This window comes from Hylaeus volcanicus, chromosome 4 (assembly GCF_026283585.1).
Source record: "Hylaeus volcanicus isolate JK05 chromosome 4, UHH_iyHylVolc1.0_haploid, whole genome shotgun sequence".
In the NCBI taxonomy this organism is placed as follows: Eukaryota; Metazoa; Arthropoda; class Insecta; order Hymenoptera; family Colletidae; genus Hylaeus; species Hylaeus volcanicus.
In genome coordinates this window covers 10,339,587-10,360,700 of record NC_071979.1, presented here as the reverse complement: position 1 = coordinate 10,360,700, position 21,114 = coordinate 10,339,587, and the positions used below count along the sequence as shown (strand labels likewise).

Genomic DNA, 21,114 nt, shown 5'->3' with positions numbered 1-21,114 from the left:
CCGGACAATATCTGCCAATCCAAGGTATTCATATCTCCTTCGATCGTGCCATGACATCGGGAACACACGACGACCCTCCTCAAACCCGTCGCACGTGTGTACACACTACCTCCGATACACGACGCGGTCCTCAACGTCTCGTGTACACGACGTAGAACACCGCCTCTCGTTCTACCAGGACGTCTTTGCCCGTGCGGTGGAGAGTCGCTGGAATATTGTATTATGCCATGGGACCGTTCCGGTGACCCGTGGAACACGGGAGAACGAGACGGAAATTCAATTTCGGTAAATATCTGATGCGCACGAAACGTCAGAGTTGGCGGACCGCGCCGCCGCCGTACCCATACGGCCTGGAATTTCTCTCTTGTTAGCTATCCTGGTGGCACCCCAGGGTGGTATTATAACGGGAGCTAGACGCGACGGAGAATATATTTTTCACGGCGGAGCACGGTGTACGCATATTTTTATGCGGTCGGATCAGCCCACGGGATGCGCGTCTTATTTTTGCACCAGATGCCGCGAGACTTACGTTCCGTTTATGGCAGTAAGTTTTGTTCGGAGTGGAAAAACAGCGCCATGAAATATCTATTTAATATCATACAATTTTCATTTCTGCTTCGTCGATTCTATAAAATAAATGAATGCACTTTCACGTTTCCGAATCGGCAGCTGAGCAATTGGCGGCTTAAACGTTCCCTCTGTTAGCGAGCTAAACCATTATCGAACGACGCGACGCCGACGTGTTAACTTGACGTATGAAATTATAATTGCGCCCACCCACGGCCCGAATATAATTCCAAACCCGGAGGTAAGATTTGAGCGGTAAACCAGTCGACTAACAACGGGCAAATTGATGTAGAATCAGTCAACAATGTGCGTCCGTAATGTATTGGCTTATCGATTACGGCTGTTACGTTACAAGCGACCATAACGTGCCTTCGGCTGCATCCGGAGGCTAATACTGCGCGACCAAAGCAAACAGACACTTCCATCTAACTGATAATTCGTTCAATGAGAGCAACGTTCCGATGGTGAAAGTTGCTCCAAAGGCTGACAATTACTTTAGTATGTTTCAAGCCTTAAAGTAAAACTCTTCGTTTTTGAAATGTAGCGCATCTGTCGAGGGAAAAGAATGTTAAATAACTCTCTCGTAAAGGACATATCTTGAACCGCGTAAGTGGCAATAGGTAACAAGAACGAGGAGGGTGTAGAGGGAGCGAAGTGTGCGTGGGACCCTGCACGAGGGTTGTGCTCGCACGACTCCCTCGTTTCTTGACATAAATTAGCATAACTCGGATTCGTGTTCGGTCAAACTACATTCCGTGCGCACCCTTGGTTTCCTATCAGCTTCGTGATACTTTATACGTTTCCATCATTTTCCATGTACGACACTAATTTGCGAAACAAGCAATCCTTAAGTAATATAAAATGCTATATCATATACGAGAGTTATGTCGAGTATGTATGTTTCACGATGATTTATAATCAATGTTACTCCGGCCTGTATCGCCCGATACAGTCGTTAATTAAATCAATGAATCTTTAATAAAGCTCGCCGCCTCAAACACCGACTGTTACGCATAATTTATGACGTACGGATCGTTGTACGGTCGTTACATTGTCTTAATTAAAACTAATTAATCACTTGCGCAATGCACTTTGTTATTAATTAGCAACGGCGCGATTTGGAATAATGATGTTTACCACGGTGTCGCGGAAGCTTCTTGAATCAATATGGACTTAGACGGTTCCCGTTGATTTAGGGAAGCTTGCGAGCAGCATTGCGGAGGCAGTATGAATAACTTGGCGTGTATTCAATAGGTATAACAATTATTTCCGCGAACATGTAGCTCAAATTAATTTGCCCAACTTCGCTTCGAAGTTTCGTTACTATCTACGTTTCTTGACGCATCGAGATATCCACAATAGTTCTATTCTGCCTTATCTCCAATACTTCATAACGTTACCACGCGCATTCCAATAAATTCTCTTATTGCCGTTATAGACACGCCTTCGCCGACAAACGACTCCATTGAGGACAGGCCAACAAGCACAAGTTTACGTCAGAAAACGGCGCTCTTCCGTATAGAAATAACTTGGTTGTTAAGTTCAACCCAACCCCCTCCGGTTCCGGTCTCGTATTTCATCGTTGGTCTCTTAAAAGTACGACCATCTAACATCGCGATAACGCGGCCTAGGCAGTTTCCGTGGTTGCCTAACAATTCGGCGGAACGCAGTTTATTTTCCGCCATCGTAAAAGGAAACTCTCCGCGACGAGTGTATCTGCGTTAACGATCGTTAAACATACTTAAGGCCTGAGTTGCGGCGAACTCCAGCGACCAGCAACTACTGGTCGACGATAAAAAAAAAAAAGGAGAAGAAGATATCGGTCGTTAAGAATTAACGACGCGGATCTTGAGGCTGTTCGCGAATAGCTCAAGACACAGCTTGGGATTTTCTTGACGGTTGGAAACTCTTGTTCGACGCGACGATAAATCTTTAAACGCGATTTGTAAGTTGTATGCTCGAACAATTGGATGTGTACAGTTGTCATTTTAATCAGTGTTCCCCCTATTAAAGTGTGGATGTTCCCTAATGCATCAGTCAATCGTGCGTGGAAGCCCCGCGCTATTTTCGGAAGAACGAGCGACGCGGTACACCCTAACAGGTTTTTCGTTATTGTATTACCGACAATGTCTACACTTCCATCGGGTAGAAACGAATCGAGCGGTAGGGAAAAGTCGACAGATCCATTTATCCATTTATCCTCGTTGAAACCGGATCGCCTTCGCTCTCGAGACACCGTCCAGGAAATTCCGGGCCATGCTCGACGGAACGATAATAAAATTGAAATTGCGTGCTGGCAATCGATGCCACCGAGCTCGAAAACATTCTCAACTTGATATACGTTCGTACTGTTTCCGCGGAATTATGGTCGGGGGTCGTTTACACGGGCAGCGATGGCGGCAAACGGCCGGAATAAATACGAACGTAGGTTTTGTTCGACGCGCTTTGAAAATTCGCGAAAGTTTCTTCGTTACGGTCGATCGCAGCGAGACTGGTTCGCCCCAACCGTTTCCGTTTCACGCTTTGTTTCGCGACGCACAATGGCTTTTACGTGGCATTAACGGTCGTCGAACGCGATGGGATATGGATTTGCGTGTAAACGCGACGCAAAGATTCGCGGTATTTATAGTAGTCCATAGAAATATGATATTAACTCACCGAAACGAGTAGAGCCGCAGCACGTCGAGAAAAGTGTCTCGAATCGTCGTTCCATCTTGCCTCGAAAATAGATCTGGAATATTGCATTTATTACATTTATTTACCAGCTGGTCGTAATATTTAACGCTTTATTTAGATTGAAATGACTTCGTTATGCAAATCCACCGCATACAAATCTTACTTTCAGCGCGCAGGCGCGCAAACGAGCACTCAGAGGATATTCGCATTTTACGTTTCGAGGGGTCGCGTCGGTTATGCGATTTTATATCCTACTTTTAAAGGTGCTTTAAGTCCGCAGTCGCGACGCGATCCGAAAGGATAATTCACCCCGCGCTCATTCCGCGAGTTCGTCGTCAATTTTGAATAGTCTGTTCCGCGAAACGCGGCAAGTTTATGACCGTCAATTGAATGTGCTTTATTTGTTGCGCTCTCGGAGAAAGTAAAGATTTTCATTGTTCCCGACATCCGAAGAAGGTTGCGAGCACGAAATTGCTATTGAAGTTGCGCGGAATAAAGTATGAGAGGTTTGTCGAGACTGCCAAGTCGTCGCGAAGTAAAGTTCAAATAAACATTCGTGACGCGACGAGCTTGCCCCATATAATAAGTATACCGAGTGATTCGAGAACTTGGACAATGGCGACTCTTTTCTAAGAGAGAATAAATACGTGTATCCTCCAGGCTCGCAACTATGCCTCGAACGTTGCTAAAGTCTCATTATAAACAAACGAACCTCGACAAGGATAGTCGCGTAAAGTTGGGAGACGCGACGTACGACTCACCGTCAGACATTGTAGCTTCTTATTTCGTAATTTATTAGCGGAAGGCACGTGTCGCGTTTCCAAACTGTTCTACGACCTGGACGCTTAAACGCTTACCTCTTGATTGAATGCCAGGAGCGACAGAGGTCGTAAAGAAGGTTTAGAGGCAAAACAGTAATGCCGGTTTCCTTGGCTAACATCGACAGCGCCCCGAGGCACACACTGCTCCACACGTAAGCCGTCTGCTGCCTGGAACAGAAGCAAATCCGAAAGATTTCATTTAATGCGGTTCGCTGTAACGGTCATTGTTGCCAGAACAACAGTTTACACTTGTTGTCCTGGCCACTAAAGCCTCATAACTGGAAAAAAGAGTGAGGTTTCCAACGCGTTGTTTCAACGCAAAGATACATGGTCTGGATCAGAGTTTCGGCTGCAAGTTCAAGGAGTTAACACGGTGATAGAAGGGATAAGACTGATTCAACTATCAATAAAAATCACGATCAGTCGACGTAATTCTATGTATACGTGAAAAAATTAAACGAGTACTACCGATTGAAAAGATGTAAAAAAAAAAAACTGTGAAGAACATAGACTAAGAACTCTTAAAGCGACGAGAAAAGCCAATTACCGTTTTGCATATTGAGCAGGTGTCGGTCAAAGGAAAGGCAAAGATTGGCGCGCGTCGGGCACGCGAGCCCCGCACGATCGTCCCGATTACGATGGCTCGTAATTTCGTTTTATGGACGGCTGGAAAAAGGAATACGCGATAAAACGGGCCAGTTTTGCGATCGATCGAAACGAAACGCACGCATCGGTCGAGCGAGGAACGATTTAATCGTCGTGCGCCGGGTCGCTGGTTGTGTTGGATCGTTTGAAACCCAAGTCGAGCAGCTGGATCGCGTCACGAACGAAAAATCGCCCCACGCTTCCGGGTTTGCAACGGCCGTGCGCACAGATAAATATTTCGTCGGACGAGGTAAGAGCTTTATTAAATTATGCATGCGATGCAGGCTGCGCAGTGCGTGCCGCAGTTTTATTTGCGCAGAGTAGAAGCCCCACCCGCACGGGACGAACCGTGGATACTGTTATGGGCTTATATGCGCAACTGAATCCTCAACGCGAACATCCGATTCGATACGAATTTTTTTTTTTTTTAGTTGAGATATCAATATTTCTCGATAATTTCTATTTTTAGCTTTTCTGCAAGCGAATAAAACGTAATGGTTCAACTACAAAAAGTTCATAAAATCGAACTTTCGTTCAGCGTCCATCTCAGTACGATCCCTCGAGTCAGAGTTTTGGTTTGTTTGGATGATACATCAACTTTTTTTATAGATAATATATTGTAACAGCTTCAGATCTAAAAGTTACGTCGCTAGAGTTTTACGACGATACTCGACGATTTAAAAATCTTATCGCCTTTTGAAGAAAACACCATACAGATAAAGAATTTTAGCTTGGAACGGTTACTACTCGACGCGAAAATTGCAAAATGAATTACACAGAGAAAATATCAAAAAAATTTGCAAATAGTAGTGGAAAATAACGATTAAAGGTAGTGTAGGAACTTCTAACGCACTCTGTATGTATCTCTGCGATGTCAAAGTCAGTGGTTCTCGGCAACAGCTGTCAAGTAGCCAACTGAAGTGCCTTGTCTGAAGGAGTTCTTCGATCCATGCATATGAAATACGGTACTTGAAACGTTTGAAGTTCGTTGCATAACAAGGTATGTTAATTGCTATATTCTTCATTTTTTCTTACTTTGTAATTGAACATTTATTACGTGCAATGGAGACGTTCGAGTCACTACCATATTTAAAAACTATTCAAAACTGTTAAAAATATAAACTGATTTGGCCCTGTTTACAACTGACTTTTCTCTAATACTTTAAATCGATTAATCGACCAATTGAAAAATGGTGTCGACGATCGATGATTTCTGGTCTGTAGAGTTTGATGGAAAAAGTGGGAACGTAATGGAGAGTAAGTCATTGCGAATAGGGGACGAACAAATTGATACTCTTTCTTGCTTTGTCATGCGTAAAACAAATGGGATCAGGAACGATCGAATATGAGTTCGAGACCGATGGATGACTGAGTGGAGTGATGTATCAAACGGATGTGCTGATTACTTTCGGAAATGCTTTGTCACGCATGGGCGAAGGTCTGCTTGTTATTGAACACCTTTTGATAAGTGTAAGGGAGATAAATTTGAAATTCCAGCGACCATCATTATGGATAATAAATATGGAGTAATTGCTTAGAGATAGAGTAGTGAAAAAATAATTATTATTATTTATTATTTAAATTTATCGTTTACTCTTATTCTTCTATCGTTAAAGGGGATTGAGACATTTTAAAAGAGACCCAGTTTATATTCCAAGATTCTTAGACTGCTAAATTCAGAGCGCAACCCCCTTGGGTTTCTATTAAAATTTCGTTTGACTTTAAATTGGAGACATCTTTTGCATATCATCAGTGCTGAAAACGTTCTAATTGAAAAGGTTATGTTAAGGTACATGTTAAATAAACTTGACCGAGATTTCCATCTTTTCACGAACGAATCAACATTTTTCAAATATTCGCCTTCGAACAACGGAGAAAATTCTTAACTTTTATACAAAGCTACCAAAAGGGCATTTTATTCTGAGAGTATTTCATGAATGTTTACACATATTTTTTTGTACAAAACAAAACGGAATCGCAGAATTGCCTGCAGTCGTAGTCGTGTTCTCTTCTTACATTTCAAGCTGAATTAAACAACGATTTGAATTCTCTTTCACGTTTACATTTTTACGGTAATTACATCGCAATTTCTCCGTTTGGTTCTCTTAAATTTGCTAATTTCAGCTGCCTTCGGAGCAGAGAAATTTATGAAATTATTCGGTACGCTTTTGTAACGCCAAATATTCCCAACGTTGAGTGTTTTCCACGGTTTTCATTTGCGATGCATTTACTCGTTCATATTGTAAAAGTTTAACGTTACGATGGAGGAAGCACTGGACAGCTTATGAGTTCAACATTCAATTTAGAAATCCCATTCGCTTTCCTTCCATCCGGTTGGCAAATTTTATGGCTCCTTATTAGTCGACTATTTATTTAATTTCCACAACGAAGGTTTCAATTTGGAATCTTCTGTTCGGTAAATTTCACACACTTCGACTATAGAAAATGTCACGATGCGTATGAATCGTTCAAGTTAAGTTTAAGTCATATCTGAACAATTGACTTGGAGGATAAACTTTTTTTTCTTTCATTCCTTCGTGGTCCATCGAAGACAAAACAGCTCTCGAGAAACAATTTTCACCCTTGACACGGCAGCCTGATCGTGTTTCCTGCTGCGTACATTAATCTGCGTCGAGCGTCGAATTCGCTGCAAAACGTCGCTCGGAATTTCGTAGTGGGTGGGCCCAGGTTAACGCGGCGATGGTCCATGGGTAGGCAAAAGCGCGAACTGCAGGGCCGTAAAAACAGGGAGGACGTCTATGGCAACGCGGCCCGGCATTTCTTACAATTTACATCAAAGCTCCGTAAGTAAGATTAATGGAAGGTTGACGTAACGAGGCAGGGTGTCGAGTTCTGAGGGTACCGACAAAAACAGCCGACGGTATGCTTGCGCTGGAAGATAGAGGATTACGTGCGGAAATTATTACTTATTGGATACGCCACGGTAATTACCCGCAAAAAGATACCTCGCGGCGACGGGGATTGTTTCACGGACTCTAAATTGATATCAAGGCGGTGGTTGGACGAGACTGCTGCTTAGAAATTATTCTAGAAATCTTTCATCGAGGACTGTTCAAAATGAGAGTCGACATGATGGAGTAACAAGAAGAAAAGAAAGGCAATTTTCTTCTGTGAAGCAATCTAATAAACGAGTAATAGGAAGAGGGATTTTCTAAACCGTGCAATTCGAGTCTAATTGCTCGCTAAACTGTCTCGATCTCGAACCCCTTGGATGTTGGCTGACTACCTAAAGATTAACGGAAAGCTAAGTGCTTCCAAGATTCAGCGAGCAACTGATTGGAAGCCTGGTTACTTCCAAGCATGAAAAATTAACGACGGCTGACTGCTAAGTACTTCACGATACGGGGTTTTCGAATATCGTGTCTATCGCAGCATCTGGTAGGGATAAGTCGTTGGTCATTTAAATTCCGAGTAACTGCAAGTTCTCCGCCACGGAAAGGAAAATCGACTCTGGTTGAATTCAAAGGACCGCAATTACGCTACAAAGAAGAAGCGTCTCTGAAAAGGCAGGTTAAACCATGTCGAAGCGGGAAAGAGAAATGGATGAATTCCTCCACTTCTGAAACAGCCGCTTATCTGTCATCTGGCTGCCAATCCACCAACGCTGGAGCCGATGCTGCGGCTTCACTTTCTTTGGGAAAGTTTTCCGAAACGTTCGTTTGAGCTTGAAGTCCACTCGTCCGAGAACTTCCTGACCCGGCAACATGAATAGAAATCCGCGATACTTTTGAAACAGGTCAACCGCCAAACAGATGTCTGCTCTTTAAATGATGTAAGGTATCTCGCTAGGAAAAGTTCACTTTAATTTTTTCGTCGATTCGAATCCTGGGATGAAGTATTGCTTTCGAAGGTACGGTTTAGTTTTATAATAAGATGGGTATACCTAGTATAATAACCATACCTTGATCACGAGAGAAGATAAACTAGCATATAGGCAAAATGGAGACGATTCAATGAAATCACGACGTCGCGAACGGTCGAGTTCGTTTTAATAATTCGACAAACGGTGTCACGGACTCTGAACAAGGAATATTTGTTCCAGAACGTTTCGCATAATTCATTTCCCTTCAAAATTTATTTTTTTGTTAAATACGAATATTCGTTCGAGATTCATTACTTAAAAGCCCGGAGGTTGACACACTGACCTGGATCGTCGCCCATTTAGTCGGAGCATACGTTTTCCCGGTCGTTTGCGCATTATGCGCCTTCGTTTCTCTCGATACACCACGTATTTTGCACGGCTCATGCCGCTTTCGATATTTGTTTCTCTTTCCGTTCGCATCGAGGAGAAAAATGTGTGCACGCCGGATAAGTACGCGTTCACTCGAACCGTTGCTCACCAAAAGGGGATACGCCTCTATCGATTGCTGTAGCAGGAATGGGTTTTCCCTCGTTTCGAGCAGCCACGTCTGCTCCGGACGGTTCAAGTTTAATTACACCTGTCTCTCGTGAAAATTAATTTTGCCAAACCAGAAAACGTTACTTTCATTGTATCATGTTTTCGCGCCCGGAGACGTCGCGTCGATTCGAAAAAGTGAACCCTTGCGAATCGAAATGTGAAACGAAAACGTCACGATTGGTGAACGTTTCGCTCGATCGGTATTTGGCGCTCCAATAAGCGCATAAAATTTGCAGTCTAATAACGAGCTCCTACGTAATAGAATAAACGAGATCGAACGAAAGTTTAGCCTAGAATATCGGTTGCGTGCAAACCGAGTCTAAGCATAGATTCCTAGAATACACGTGGAAAGTTTTCCTGGAAGAAGATACGTGGCACGATTATATGGCGTGTGTGTGATTTCGTATGTGATTTGAATAGTACGGTATATAATGTGAAACGATAGCTTAGGCCAGATAGTCGTAGAATCGAGATTAGAGAGTAGAGTACTCAAACTTTAATTCTATATCGTGTCATCTCGATCTTTTATCGATCCCATTTCTGGTTATTAAAAGTATGGAACCTACTCTGTATTTATTAACAGAGAATTTCCTTTCATCTGTTCATTCCATCTTCCTATGAACAAAAAATGCATAGAAAAATCCTTCTTTGAAGCAACAGGAATATCGCAAATAATACCGAATAAAACACCTTCTTCGCTAAAGAGAAAACACCAAAACGACTAGAAAGAATTCGCTAATGCCCTCCATTGAATGGAAGTAAACGTCTTCCTCGTCGCTCGTTTCGAGCCTAGATCTTACACCGTTCGCCATGCGTAAGACCGAATCCTCTTATAGAGCGGCGATAAAAAGATTTCCGTCGTAAGTTCGCGGGACTGCTCGCGAACACTTTATATTTTTACGGTTAGGGGTCGATGTAAACGGCCCGTGGAACGTTTACAGCAGCGCGTACAGCCCTGCATCGAGGCCCAAGTAAATTAGTTTAGTTTATAATTTCCACACACCGCCCTCGTGCTCATGAGAATTAATGGGCCGCTGTTTCCGCGTCAGACTGGCGTCGTCCCGACGCTAAGCGACGCCCGACGTCGCTGACGTATGCATGTGCAGCCGGTAAGTTCCCTCGAGTTATGGGTGTATTATGCCTCAGACACGCTACCTTATTAGGTTATTTGCGACTCGAACACAGAAATAGAGAGAGAGAGAGAGAGAGAGAAGCTAAGGAAATCGTTGTACATTTCCACTGGCAAAGATGTTTGCAAAGATTCCCATGTAAGTAACATGGAATGGTATAATATTTTTCACGTAGCAACGCATAAAAGAGTCCAAAAGCTAAACGTCATCGGTTTGAAATATGTCGATAGGAATTGACCAGCTAATTGTCAAATTATGAGAATCAAGGACACCGTGAATGTTTCATCGAATCGAGAAACTCGTCGATTCCAATGTAAATTCGTCCACGTGTACGTTTCGTTTTAAAATTGTTTCAAATATTCTAGCATGGAAGTGACTATTAAACTACAGGATGCTTTCATTTTTCCTATGACTATACAATATAGCTTGCACACGGTGATGTTGACCTTATCAGTGCTGCTTGTTACGATATTAAACGGTGAGTCAGTTTTACTTCGTCTTAGTTCCGAACAACTTGAACATGCAACGAACGTCGCGACGCCGTGCAACAATGGCATAGCGTACGCGGATCACGATTATTAATTCTGTTACCATCTCGATGGGCGTAACCGCAAGTACACGACGAAATTGTTTTCCTTGCATCGAATGATGAAGATTACTCTGTGTTGGAAATGATCGGCACGGGGACGGAATTGTACGTGAATTGTACGTAGTAATACAAAATACTGAGAGGATTTGCAGACGCATGTATAATAGGTGTACTGTAAGTGAAAGAATTCTGTTTATAATCACACTTACCCGTGATAAGCTAGAAACGACAGCAGGAAGAAAATACAAGCCAGCACGTCCGCTCGTCCGACGATACCAGTCACCTGAAACACAAAAGGAACGCGAAATTATACATTAAATATAATCAGTGTTGTTCGTGTTATTTACAATTCGAAATTTGAAATTGGTAAATAGTTCAAAGTTAGACACCAAATAATGGCATCTCACCCCGAATCGATTCGTGGCGTTGAAAATGATATCGGCAGGATCCCTCTGCTCAACTGCTTAACGAAAAGAGATTATACGGGGGGGGGGGGGAGGGGAGAGGGATGAAACCACTCGTCCTCGACCGTCGAAAAACGACGAAAGGGCCACAATGGCGAGGCGAGTTACCGCGGAGATCCTTTTGGGAAGTGCGAGAAGCGGTAAACTGAAATTGGATTTAGCTGTGTAAAACGAGGAGGCTGCGCCAGAAAGGTGAGGTGAAAGCCAAGAGGCGGGCCAGTGGATCTCTTTCACGGTACACGCGATGACGGACAAGGCGAGAAAGCACGCGAGCCCAAAGGAACAGACGAATTGAAAGGGAAGAGATAGCCCTGGCCAAGTTATTGACAGCCTCGCCACGAGCGAATAACTGTGATTCTCCAAGATCGCCTTAAACCAGAGAATCGTGTGTGCCAAGATTCTCAAGGATCCCCGCCGAATCAGGGATTCGCGTGGACCTGGACCTTCTTCCTCTGTTTGCCCACCTCCTTCCTTCGATTTCACCTAGACCGCAGAGTAACAGCTGCGCCATGAAAATTTACGAACAGCGTCCATCACGTTGGCCGTGGCGTTCCTAATGAATTAGCCACCAGATCTTCATTACGGATACGTACTCGTTTCGAAATGAAAAATTGTGGCCACCTTCGATTCGGAACTTTTAGACGGTGCTTCGTTAAATGAGATCAGCTCGAAGAAGTTTCAATCTGGGCGATTTAGGATACGTCACTTGGGTTTAAATGGGTCCCCTCGAAGTGATTCATACGCGATGGCGCGGGTCCTAGAAACCAACCAAATCCATATTGAACGTAATAGTCTCTATGGAATGAGCTAGTCGTAGGAATTTTGGTTCCTTTGAGCGATGAGGAATTATGTAGCTAGCCAGATTCACCTACCAGGCGACGTAATACACGTGTTTGCCTAAATTTAGGAAATTAATTTCTATTAATCAGTCTGCCACATATTTCCATATGGTCACGTTAATTTCCCATTGACACGTGACACAGTGATTAACAATGGGATCGTGTGCAAGTATGCATATTCCCGCGTTCGAAAAATGATTAACGTTTGTCTGGGAAATTTCGAAGCTTCCCGATGCCATTAAATTCCCATCATTATTAACTGTCCCGACCGGCGATAAATTACGTCACCGTTAATGAAGCACCGCTGCATATGTCTATCCGCTAATTTCGTGAGCTTTATATATAGGTCAAGGACGCTGGGTGAAGGAGAACCTGCACAGTTAGTAATGTCGTTATTAAATTTGAGCTGAAATCACAAACACGACAACATTGACGAATATAATCTTCATCGTGGCGAATACATACAAAAAAATGGATCGTTATGTTCAGTAATTATGAAAAAAATGCATGGAGAAACATCACAGTCGAGGGATCTAGCGACATCATTGTAGGTTAAACAACAAGTTGACGTTTCTAGGGATCCTCCCCTTCGTCCTCTTATCTACCCTATCCGATTCGTAGAAGGGAGATTCGGAGAAAATCTCGGTCGTGGAACAATGCTCTGTCAACGTCAAGGGGATGAGAAAGGAGTCGAAAGTGGCTTCTTCGAAGACCAAGGATCCGTAAACGAACGGCTGTTTAAGATAACAGAGATTGTCCTGGCCACTTCGCGATAGATTCCTTTACGCGTCTTCGATGTCCTTCAAATTTGTGGTTCGAGATAACAGCCATTTTCGAAAAATATCGAAGATCTGCGGTTGCATCTAAAGTGGGCAGGCTACGCGCACCGATGCTTGGAATGGTGGCGGTGGTTGATACGTTCGTTCGAGTCGGCGCCAGTTTGCTCCAGTTTGTACTTAGCTCAACTCCATTACCATCTCACTCGTTTAAGAGTTCTAATTGATTATATGAGGCAGTAGTTGCGCAGGAGTTCGCTCGTTACTCGGAGGTGGCTCATCCCCTTCTTTTGCCTCTGGTTTCCTCCTCGCCCGGCTTCTCGTCGCTCTCTTATAACAGTTCGCGTTCCTTTCACTTTTCCGCGCCTTTCCGAACTCTCGTGAGCGTATAATTAAAGAGAAGACTCGAGGCAAGACTCGTCGTAAACGATTCCTTTAATTGCGCACAGTTATTTCCCTGCGACATCTTTATCGCGAATATTTGGATCTTCGAATGCTTGGCGAGTTAAAGTATGGTTATGGCTTCTTGGATGTTAAAATGAGTTATTTGTTTAATTTTTATGTTGTTCCTCTTTTTCGGGTGCCACACGTATTTCCAATTATTTCGTTATCGGTTCGTATCGGAGTATCCTACTTCGATTCCAAATTTCGCAGTACTCGATAGTTTATGACGTCGATAGGGCAGGGCGATTAAAAACTTGGTTAACGCGGATTTTCACGTGTCGTAAAACGTACGCATAAATTTCCTGCGTGTCGATAATGCGTCTCCATCGATGCGGTTTTTGAGAACGGTTTGCACTACGCTCCTGTAATCTGATTGTAGTATATACATGTATATACAATAATATGCTAACCGAGGTTTCGATGTGGTTAACCGTGTAATATCAACATACCACAAATTAATTAATTCGGTTGTGTTGGGTGGGAGAGCACTGGCATTGGACAAGACGAAGAAAAGTTGCGATAGTTTTATTTCTTAGCAGAACATCCAAACTCGGGAGTTTTGTCTCTTCCTCTTGAAATTTGAATTCGTGTTCGATAACAGCTTGCGTGCAATTTATAATTACTTTTAGGTTCTCAAACTTTCATTAAAGCTACTGTGATATAAGGAGAGGTGCTCCACATTTACCGTACAAAACTTTAAAATTGGAAACAGGAAGTATTCGAAACTTCTCGTGCAAGAATGTACCAAAATGCACGATATTGGATCAAGTACCCAATTTCACTAAAACTATACAGTTGAGTCAGAAATTTCCCGGATCGAAAGTGAAGAGTATCGATTGGCGTGGTATCGTAGTTGATTTTTGTAGATGCTCCATTTTCATGTGTAAGACTTACACATTACACGTGCGTATACCTGATAACATGAATATTAAATATTTTTTTATTCACAGAACGGCACTGATGGCTATTATTTTTACGTTCCCTCGTCGTCTATCGACTTCTCAATACACGTTATACGTAATTCACAGTAGCGTCGAAGAAATGTCGTTCCGTCCACAGAAATTCATGCTTAATTTATCCGTAAGCCTGACGTCCTGGATAAACTCGTCGTCCCAAGAACCGTGTCCCTCGCGGCTGGATCCGCCTACCCCTCTAAAACCGTGGCTCTCTTTCATCGCCTCGTATATACCGATACGGTAACGACATCGTAACCGCGAAACGGCGTCCGCCGGTGCTCATGTCTCTGCCTACCCATAAATGAGACACACTTCGCGTTGGGGAGACATTAACATAAGGTATACGAGTATCGAGAGGGATATCTTCAGCGACAGCCGCGTAAGTGCGATTACCTTATCATAGGACGCCTCCATTAATAACGAACGTACGATAAAGAAAAAAATAGATACACTTTTAACGGCGCACCCCAACGCGAGAACATCCCTTTGTTGCGCGCTGCAGCGTACATAACTGATAAGCGCGATCCCTTTCACCAAAGTTATCAGGGTCAAGTGTACGTGTTTCGGATCTTCTGTCCTGTTTTCAGCTACTTAAGCTCTCGGCATGATTTAACAAAAGATTCTTAGTTAGCTTAAGCTCAAGGCACGGTTCAATTAATTCTCAATTTTTCATGTTCGCGGTACAATTTAAAGAGAAAACAATCTGACACAGATCTTAACCCTAAATTATTGCAATAAGTAAGTCTCAGGAATAAATTGCTTCCACGATATCGATCCAACGAAGAGCAATTCTATGAAGACAATTCAAACTTTAAAAGCTCCTGACGTAGAGACAAGGGTGAAGACTCGGGATAAGATTTAAGAATTCATGTGGCAACGCAAGGAGAGGATATATGAGGAGTCTGTTGTCGCAGAGGAAGTTACGCGAGACGTTTGCATCGCGGAAAAACATTTGACCGGATGGCTGAGGATGGTACATTACACGAGAATGCCAGACAATCGCGAGTCGCATGATTCTCACGGGCGCATTGCAGTGCCAGCAGTCCATTTCTTTAATATTATAGCTGTCTTTATTAAAGCTCCATCTTCTTACAAGCTGCCAGCATCATTCTCAATGGTATTCCCGGGCAACGGCGTCGTTATGTTCCCTCGAATTTCGACCGCGAAACGACGACCAAAAAGACGAAAGGGGTTGGCTGAGAATATCGTGGCCAATAATCCTTGGTGCTACAACAGGCTTATTAAGGACGTTAAAGCGTTTATAACGCCGCGGTTTGGAACGTGACAATATCGTCTACTTTCATCCCCTACTTACCCCCCTCCTCTCTCTCTCCCTCTCTGAACCGTTCTACGTTGTGACAACGGGGCTGTTAACCCCGTTTGAATTTCGCGACAGTAGCCTGCCAGCCGTGGAACGGTAATGGAATGGAAATTTTGAAAGAGAAAAGCGCGCCTCCCTTCTCATTTGTTTTCCTAGCTTCTTAATTACAAACCTTCCAGCCGCTGGTTAATTTTCACTTCTAGGTTTTCTACGTTGCACTGTTTTTTTGTTGTTGCTTCCAATGGAATTACATTTACACGGAAATTTCCTTAATTCCAAAATGATTTATTTGCGATCGGTCTACTCTATATTATTTTAGAGAAATATATTACGAAATAGGTGATTTCAACTCTGTTTCACCAATACTCTTCACCGTACAAGTTTTTCGATTTCCTACCAGGCCACCTTCCCCCTGGGGCATCAAAACCCCCCCTCGATTTTAACTATGAGAGACGTTCCGTTACATTGGAGTAGCCTGTCCTCCCACATTCGCTCCTCGAGGAGGATTGAAGCGATCCCATTTTCGTGACGAGCATAAATCTTCCCGAGAAGAATATTATTATCGACAAAAATGCCAGCCTTTAAGAGGCATTACGCTTCTCGGAGCGATTCCGTGCCGCGATGTCTGCTGACGTCACCTGGAAATTGCCCGGCTCGCTGAAAATAGTCACTGCGAACGATGCGCTAAATCGCGCCTCACATTCGGGCTAATCGAGTAGTCCCGAATATCTCCAAGGAATGTCTCCCCCCCGGCGTATTCGGTTCGTTAAACGAGGTAACGCCGTTCTTCGTCCACGGAAAGCTCGTTAAAACCGAATCAACACGGTCTCTTTGTACTCCTAGGAGGTCAGTCGCACGAGCCAAAGGCAATATCCATCGAAGAAACGTTCAGTTACTCTTGGATGAAGACACAAGGATCACCACCATTGCGCTGGCTATCAGGAGTCTTTTCTCTATTTGTCCCCAAGTACTGTCCAAGCTTTTCGCGGACCTCCTTAAAGCAAGCCGCAGACAGAGCCGCGGTCAGTAGTTCGGTTGGCTTCGCTAACTTTTATAGAACAAAACGTCGATGCCTGGAATGCGGCTATCAGACTAACCATTCGATTGACCAACAGTTTCGACAAAGGCACTTCCGCTCGATACAACGTTTCTGATGATACCTCTGTCGGATGTAATACCTCGTTACCGGATGATAAGCAAAGACGTTGCTTTGGAAGCAAGTTCATTTGTGGTACAAAGTCTGATTTTGAGAGGCGATAATGGAAATGATGAGAGACATTGAGCTAGAAAAGAGATGGTTCCAAAAAAAGTGCACACAAAATTCCTATTCTATCGAGTTGTTCAATTTCATAGATACGCTGAACGTCTGTGAATAATACGAGAAGAAAGCGACACAAAAAACGAAGGAGAAACGCAGAAACGAAAACCGATGGTGAAAATAAAAAGGCAGCGGAGGAACGAAGACAGCAAGCAACGCAACAGCAAAGCCCTTTTCCCAAGTGGAGTCGGCAAGCCTCTTTTCTTGCAACTTGCATAAAATCATTTTCCGACCCCCCAGTCAAGACTGGGTTCTATAAAGTTTCTTTTCGCGGGCAACTAATGCGTCGTTTCAAACACTCGCTCTAACCTGTCGGTGTTTTATGTTACAACGCTTGGCCACTTCAGAGAAATGTCTCGTATATACCGTGGAAATTTTCGACTTTTCTCGAAACGCAAAGAATTTTGGCAAAGGATGGACATTTTCTCTCAATAAGTATAGTCGACGTTTTGAAATCATTCTAGAGCTTAGTTAATTAACAATCTTAATCAGCAGTCTACCGAGTAGATTCTGGATTTCGATACGAAGAGTCGTCTTCGAAGATCAATAACCGACGGTGTCGAATAGCAAACTGTACACTTATCTTACGCGAAACTTCGTACGGTACCGCCTCGAACGATACCCTAAATCTATCGTAGCGTATGTTGCCGAATAGAAATTGTTATCTCCGTCCTCGTATACCGAGTAACAACTCAGACATTTACATACCGTCGTGATAGCGGCTGAGTTATGCCGACTAATGCACTTGTCGACTAAATGCCCTCGAGTCGCACTAGATAGTCGGGACTACCCTTTGACCTACGTCCTATCTTGTCCCTCGGGATAAGGCAAACTCCAAGGGATCTACTCGACTTGGAGATAAAAAAACTCATTCGTTTCTTTCTAAATTTTCTGAATTCTTTAATCTTGAAGAACTTTGGAACATTAAATGTGAAAAACCACTTTTTTACCTGCGCAACGCGAAGCAACCTTTGACCTCTCGATCTCTTTCCACGATCAGAAGAAGAAGAAACAACTCGTTAACGACAGAGTTTCGTAAATAACTGGCGCCAATTTGAATCAGTATAATTACAAACATTTTCGCGTCAGTTGCGTCAGAGCTTGTAACGACCACGGAAGGACGTTTTAAACTGCAGCCATTCGGGAAATACCGAGTTTGTCCAAACTGTCGTTATGGATGAGCTGGCGGTTACAGAGATTTAAAAAAATGCATTCCCGTTGGTTTCGTTCCTTCAGGATGAACGGAGTCGTTTCTCGCGGTCATCTTCCGGTAGTGTAAATTCCTTTTTTTTCGTTGACCGGTAACGAGCAATCCGACGTCCCGTTAAAGCGGTAGTCACAGTGAGTCTGAATTCATTCGCAATGTAAAAATAATTCGCTTTAATGACACGTAGGAAAAATATGAATTCTTCAATATTTTTCAACGCGTTGTTTCCACCACAAGCAATTATTTTTGTCGCGGTACGAGTAAATTCTGAACTCTTCTACGTAGGAAATGGAGGGAAATGATGAACACGTCGAATCCTCTGCGTTATGAATCGCGCAATCAAGGCTGAAGGTACTCGAGCCGAGACGACTTCAGACGACTGATGCCTCTCTGTTTCCGGTTGCTGTTGAAAGGCTTCACAGAATTCGCAGCTTCTGCTGGAAAGATTTGGTGTTACGTTTCTGTATGATAATCACCTCCCGAAAACAGCTTTGGAATGCTAACAACAGTGGTCCTACGTGTAAATAAGTTCCTTTGACCCGCGTTTAATTAAGGTATTACGTTTCGATGTTATCCGCGTCTATTTCTGTTCCCTTCCCTAGCAGTCAAGTCTTATCGTACATCTCCGGTTTGCTAGTTCTAGAAATAGATAAGCAGGGAGTCATGCTAATTATGATAACGTTGAATATTAGTACTATAATAATAAATACAGATGAAGGTATTTATAAGCCAGGTAGACGTGAGTTAAGTTTGATACGTGTTCTGTAAGTTAGACGCCAGGGGGTCACGAAGATCTTATCGCATCGGGGACTACATTACTGCATTATAAAGCGTCGTTCTTGGAGAGCTACGGTCTGCGTTCACTTAAAGTATAATCATCCAATTTTGCAATTACGAATTCTGATAGGTTGATTTTGAATTTGTCGTCCAGATGGAGCAACTTTATTTAAACAGCCGAGTCCGTTCGAGGGTAGGTTACTCGAGGAGATTCCCTCGGGGAATAGGGCATCGTCTGATGTCCCGATGTCAATTCAAAGAGAGGAACGTCAGCACAGACGAAAGACGAAAGTTTCGTCCACGCGAAACGAGGTTACCTTCTTCCGCTTTGAATCGACGCCGCGCGCGAATCGTGCACGGATTACGCCGACGGACTCGAATTCCAACAGCATGAATATTTCACCGTAAGTTTTCGCAAACTCGCGAAAACGGTGGGAAAAGAAACGAAGACGAATGCTTACCAGTGACAAGGAAATGCTTCTAGATCAATTATGCATGCATCCGCAGTCGCGTGTCGCAAAACTACACACAAACTAAATTATTGTTCTCCTGCACGAAAAAATGCCATGGTAAAAATATAAATCCGTATCGCGAATTATGACTGGAAATGTCTGATTACGCGCATGCCACGTTAATGCTAACGAGGAATTACTCGACAGTGAAATAATAAGAATATATTTTCTGTGAGTATGGTTGAACTGGATCGATTATGTCACCATTTTTCGCAATGTGTTACATTAATATTCGTAACTAGTACGTAAGGAGGTTCGAGTACTAACTTGAAATTTTTCGGTGACGATTCACTTAAATCAAATTTTTTCAATTCCTTATTGTATGACATTTTTCTCGAAGGAAATTTATTAAAAATCCAAGCATGCTGCTGAATCTCATTCTTGGCCAACTTTCCACGCCAAGATTTAGGGAGGTCGTATTCCCCTGTTCACTGGTCCTTTTAGGAAAGGTAATGCATAGATGGGCAGGGTATGCGAAATTTTTTCTGGCCAACGGAAGAACCACCATTGTCCTTTTTCCAGTGATGTCAGTGGTGAACAAACGGCCACGGGATTCGACGTGTAAACGATATCACCGCCTGTCCATTGTGCCCGGCCGATAATTCTTTCCGCCTCGTCGCCGAGGAGCCGAGAAACTTTCGGCTTCCGGTCCCAGACTCTTTCCTCCATAAATCAGAAATAAATCACTTTTAAACTCGCGCTGTTAACTCCAGGTCGTCGCCGACTTGGCCGACGACCACCGTCGCGAAATCCCCTCTGGAGGATTCCCAACCGTTGAAATCGATTGCTTGCGAGATAATGAATATGTCTCCTGGACCCACTTAACGTTCTACTATCGCTGGACCAGGTCGTTCTTAATTAACATAATGCGATAACGAACCGAATCGCAGCTACCCTTGGCATCTGGGTCACCGATGACGCGGCGTTTCACGATTGCTCATTAATGATGCACGTTAAAGGAAGTTTCAATCGAGCTTGTTACCGTTACTCGCTTCGAGCACACGAAGACCTTCTAGCAGGCTCGAAATGAAGAGCGAGCGGTCGAGTTCCATGGAAACGTGAAATTGTAATGAAAGTGGTCGTTTGATACTAAAATTATAGCGTCGTTGCAATAGAACGCTCGAGTATCGAGCCGAGCTACTCCATTCTGCGTATTGTTCGGTTTGAGACTTCAAACGTTATTGAGTCTATAGTTAGAATGAATTAAAATATAGACTGTACGTATTAAGCAGAGCACTTTTACGTTATTACAAACTATTGTAGGAGTCTAAACGAAAAATAAGGCACGGGGATTCGAAGCCACGATCCTCGGATCCACAGTCGACCGCTTTACCTACGCGAACAATCCCGTACCCTATGTTTCGTGTACTTATTTGACTCCTTATAGTTGGGTATGGGAGGCGCGGACACTACACTCGGCCTTCCTGAATTGACATTCATTCGCCCTCGATGTCTGTTTTCTCGGGTTTTGCGTCTCAACAATAGCGCGCCGCACCCTCTTTCGCCGAAGTCCCACTCCGACCGCACCTTAAGTTGCCCCTTCCCTGGAGTGTGCTCCCCTCTCTCTTTCTCTCTCGACGCCTCATTGTTGCCCACTCCACCGTCCTTCGCGTGGCATTGTTGTTCATCGTGACTGGCCGGTCCTCTGCCGC

At 43.6% G+C, this 21,114-nt stretch overlaps 1 protein-coding gene across 1 annotated transcript in view; it reads right to left on the bottom strand.

The window, feature by feature from the left end:
• Positions 1-21,114, bottom strand: part of LOC128874667 (protein O-mannosyl-transferase TMTC1-like) — a 162,481-nt gene that overhangs the window by 59,179 nt on the left and 82,188 nt on the right. The window contains exons 3-5 of the mRNA XM_054119598.1: positions 11,058-11,131; positions 4,101-4,232; positions 3,226-3,298 (exon numbers count right to left, since the gene is read on the bottom strand). Coding sequence (XP_053975573.1) covers positions 3,226-3,298; positions 4,101-4,232; positions 11,058-11,131 — 279 coding nt within the window. The remainder of the gene's footprint in view (positions 1-3,225; positions 3,299-4,100; positions 4,233-11,057; positions 11,132-21,114) is intronic.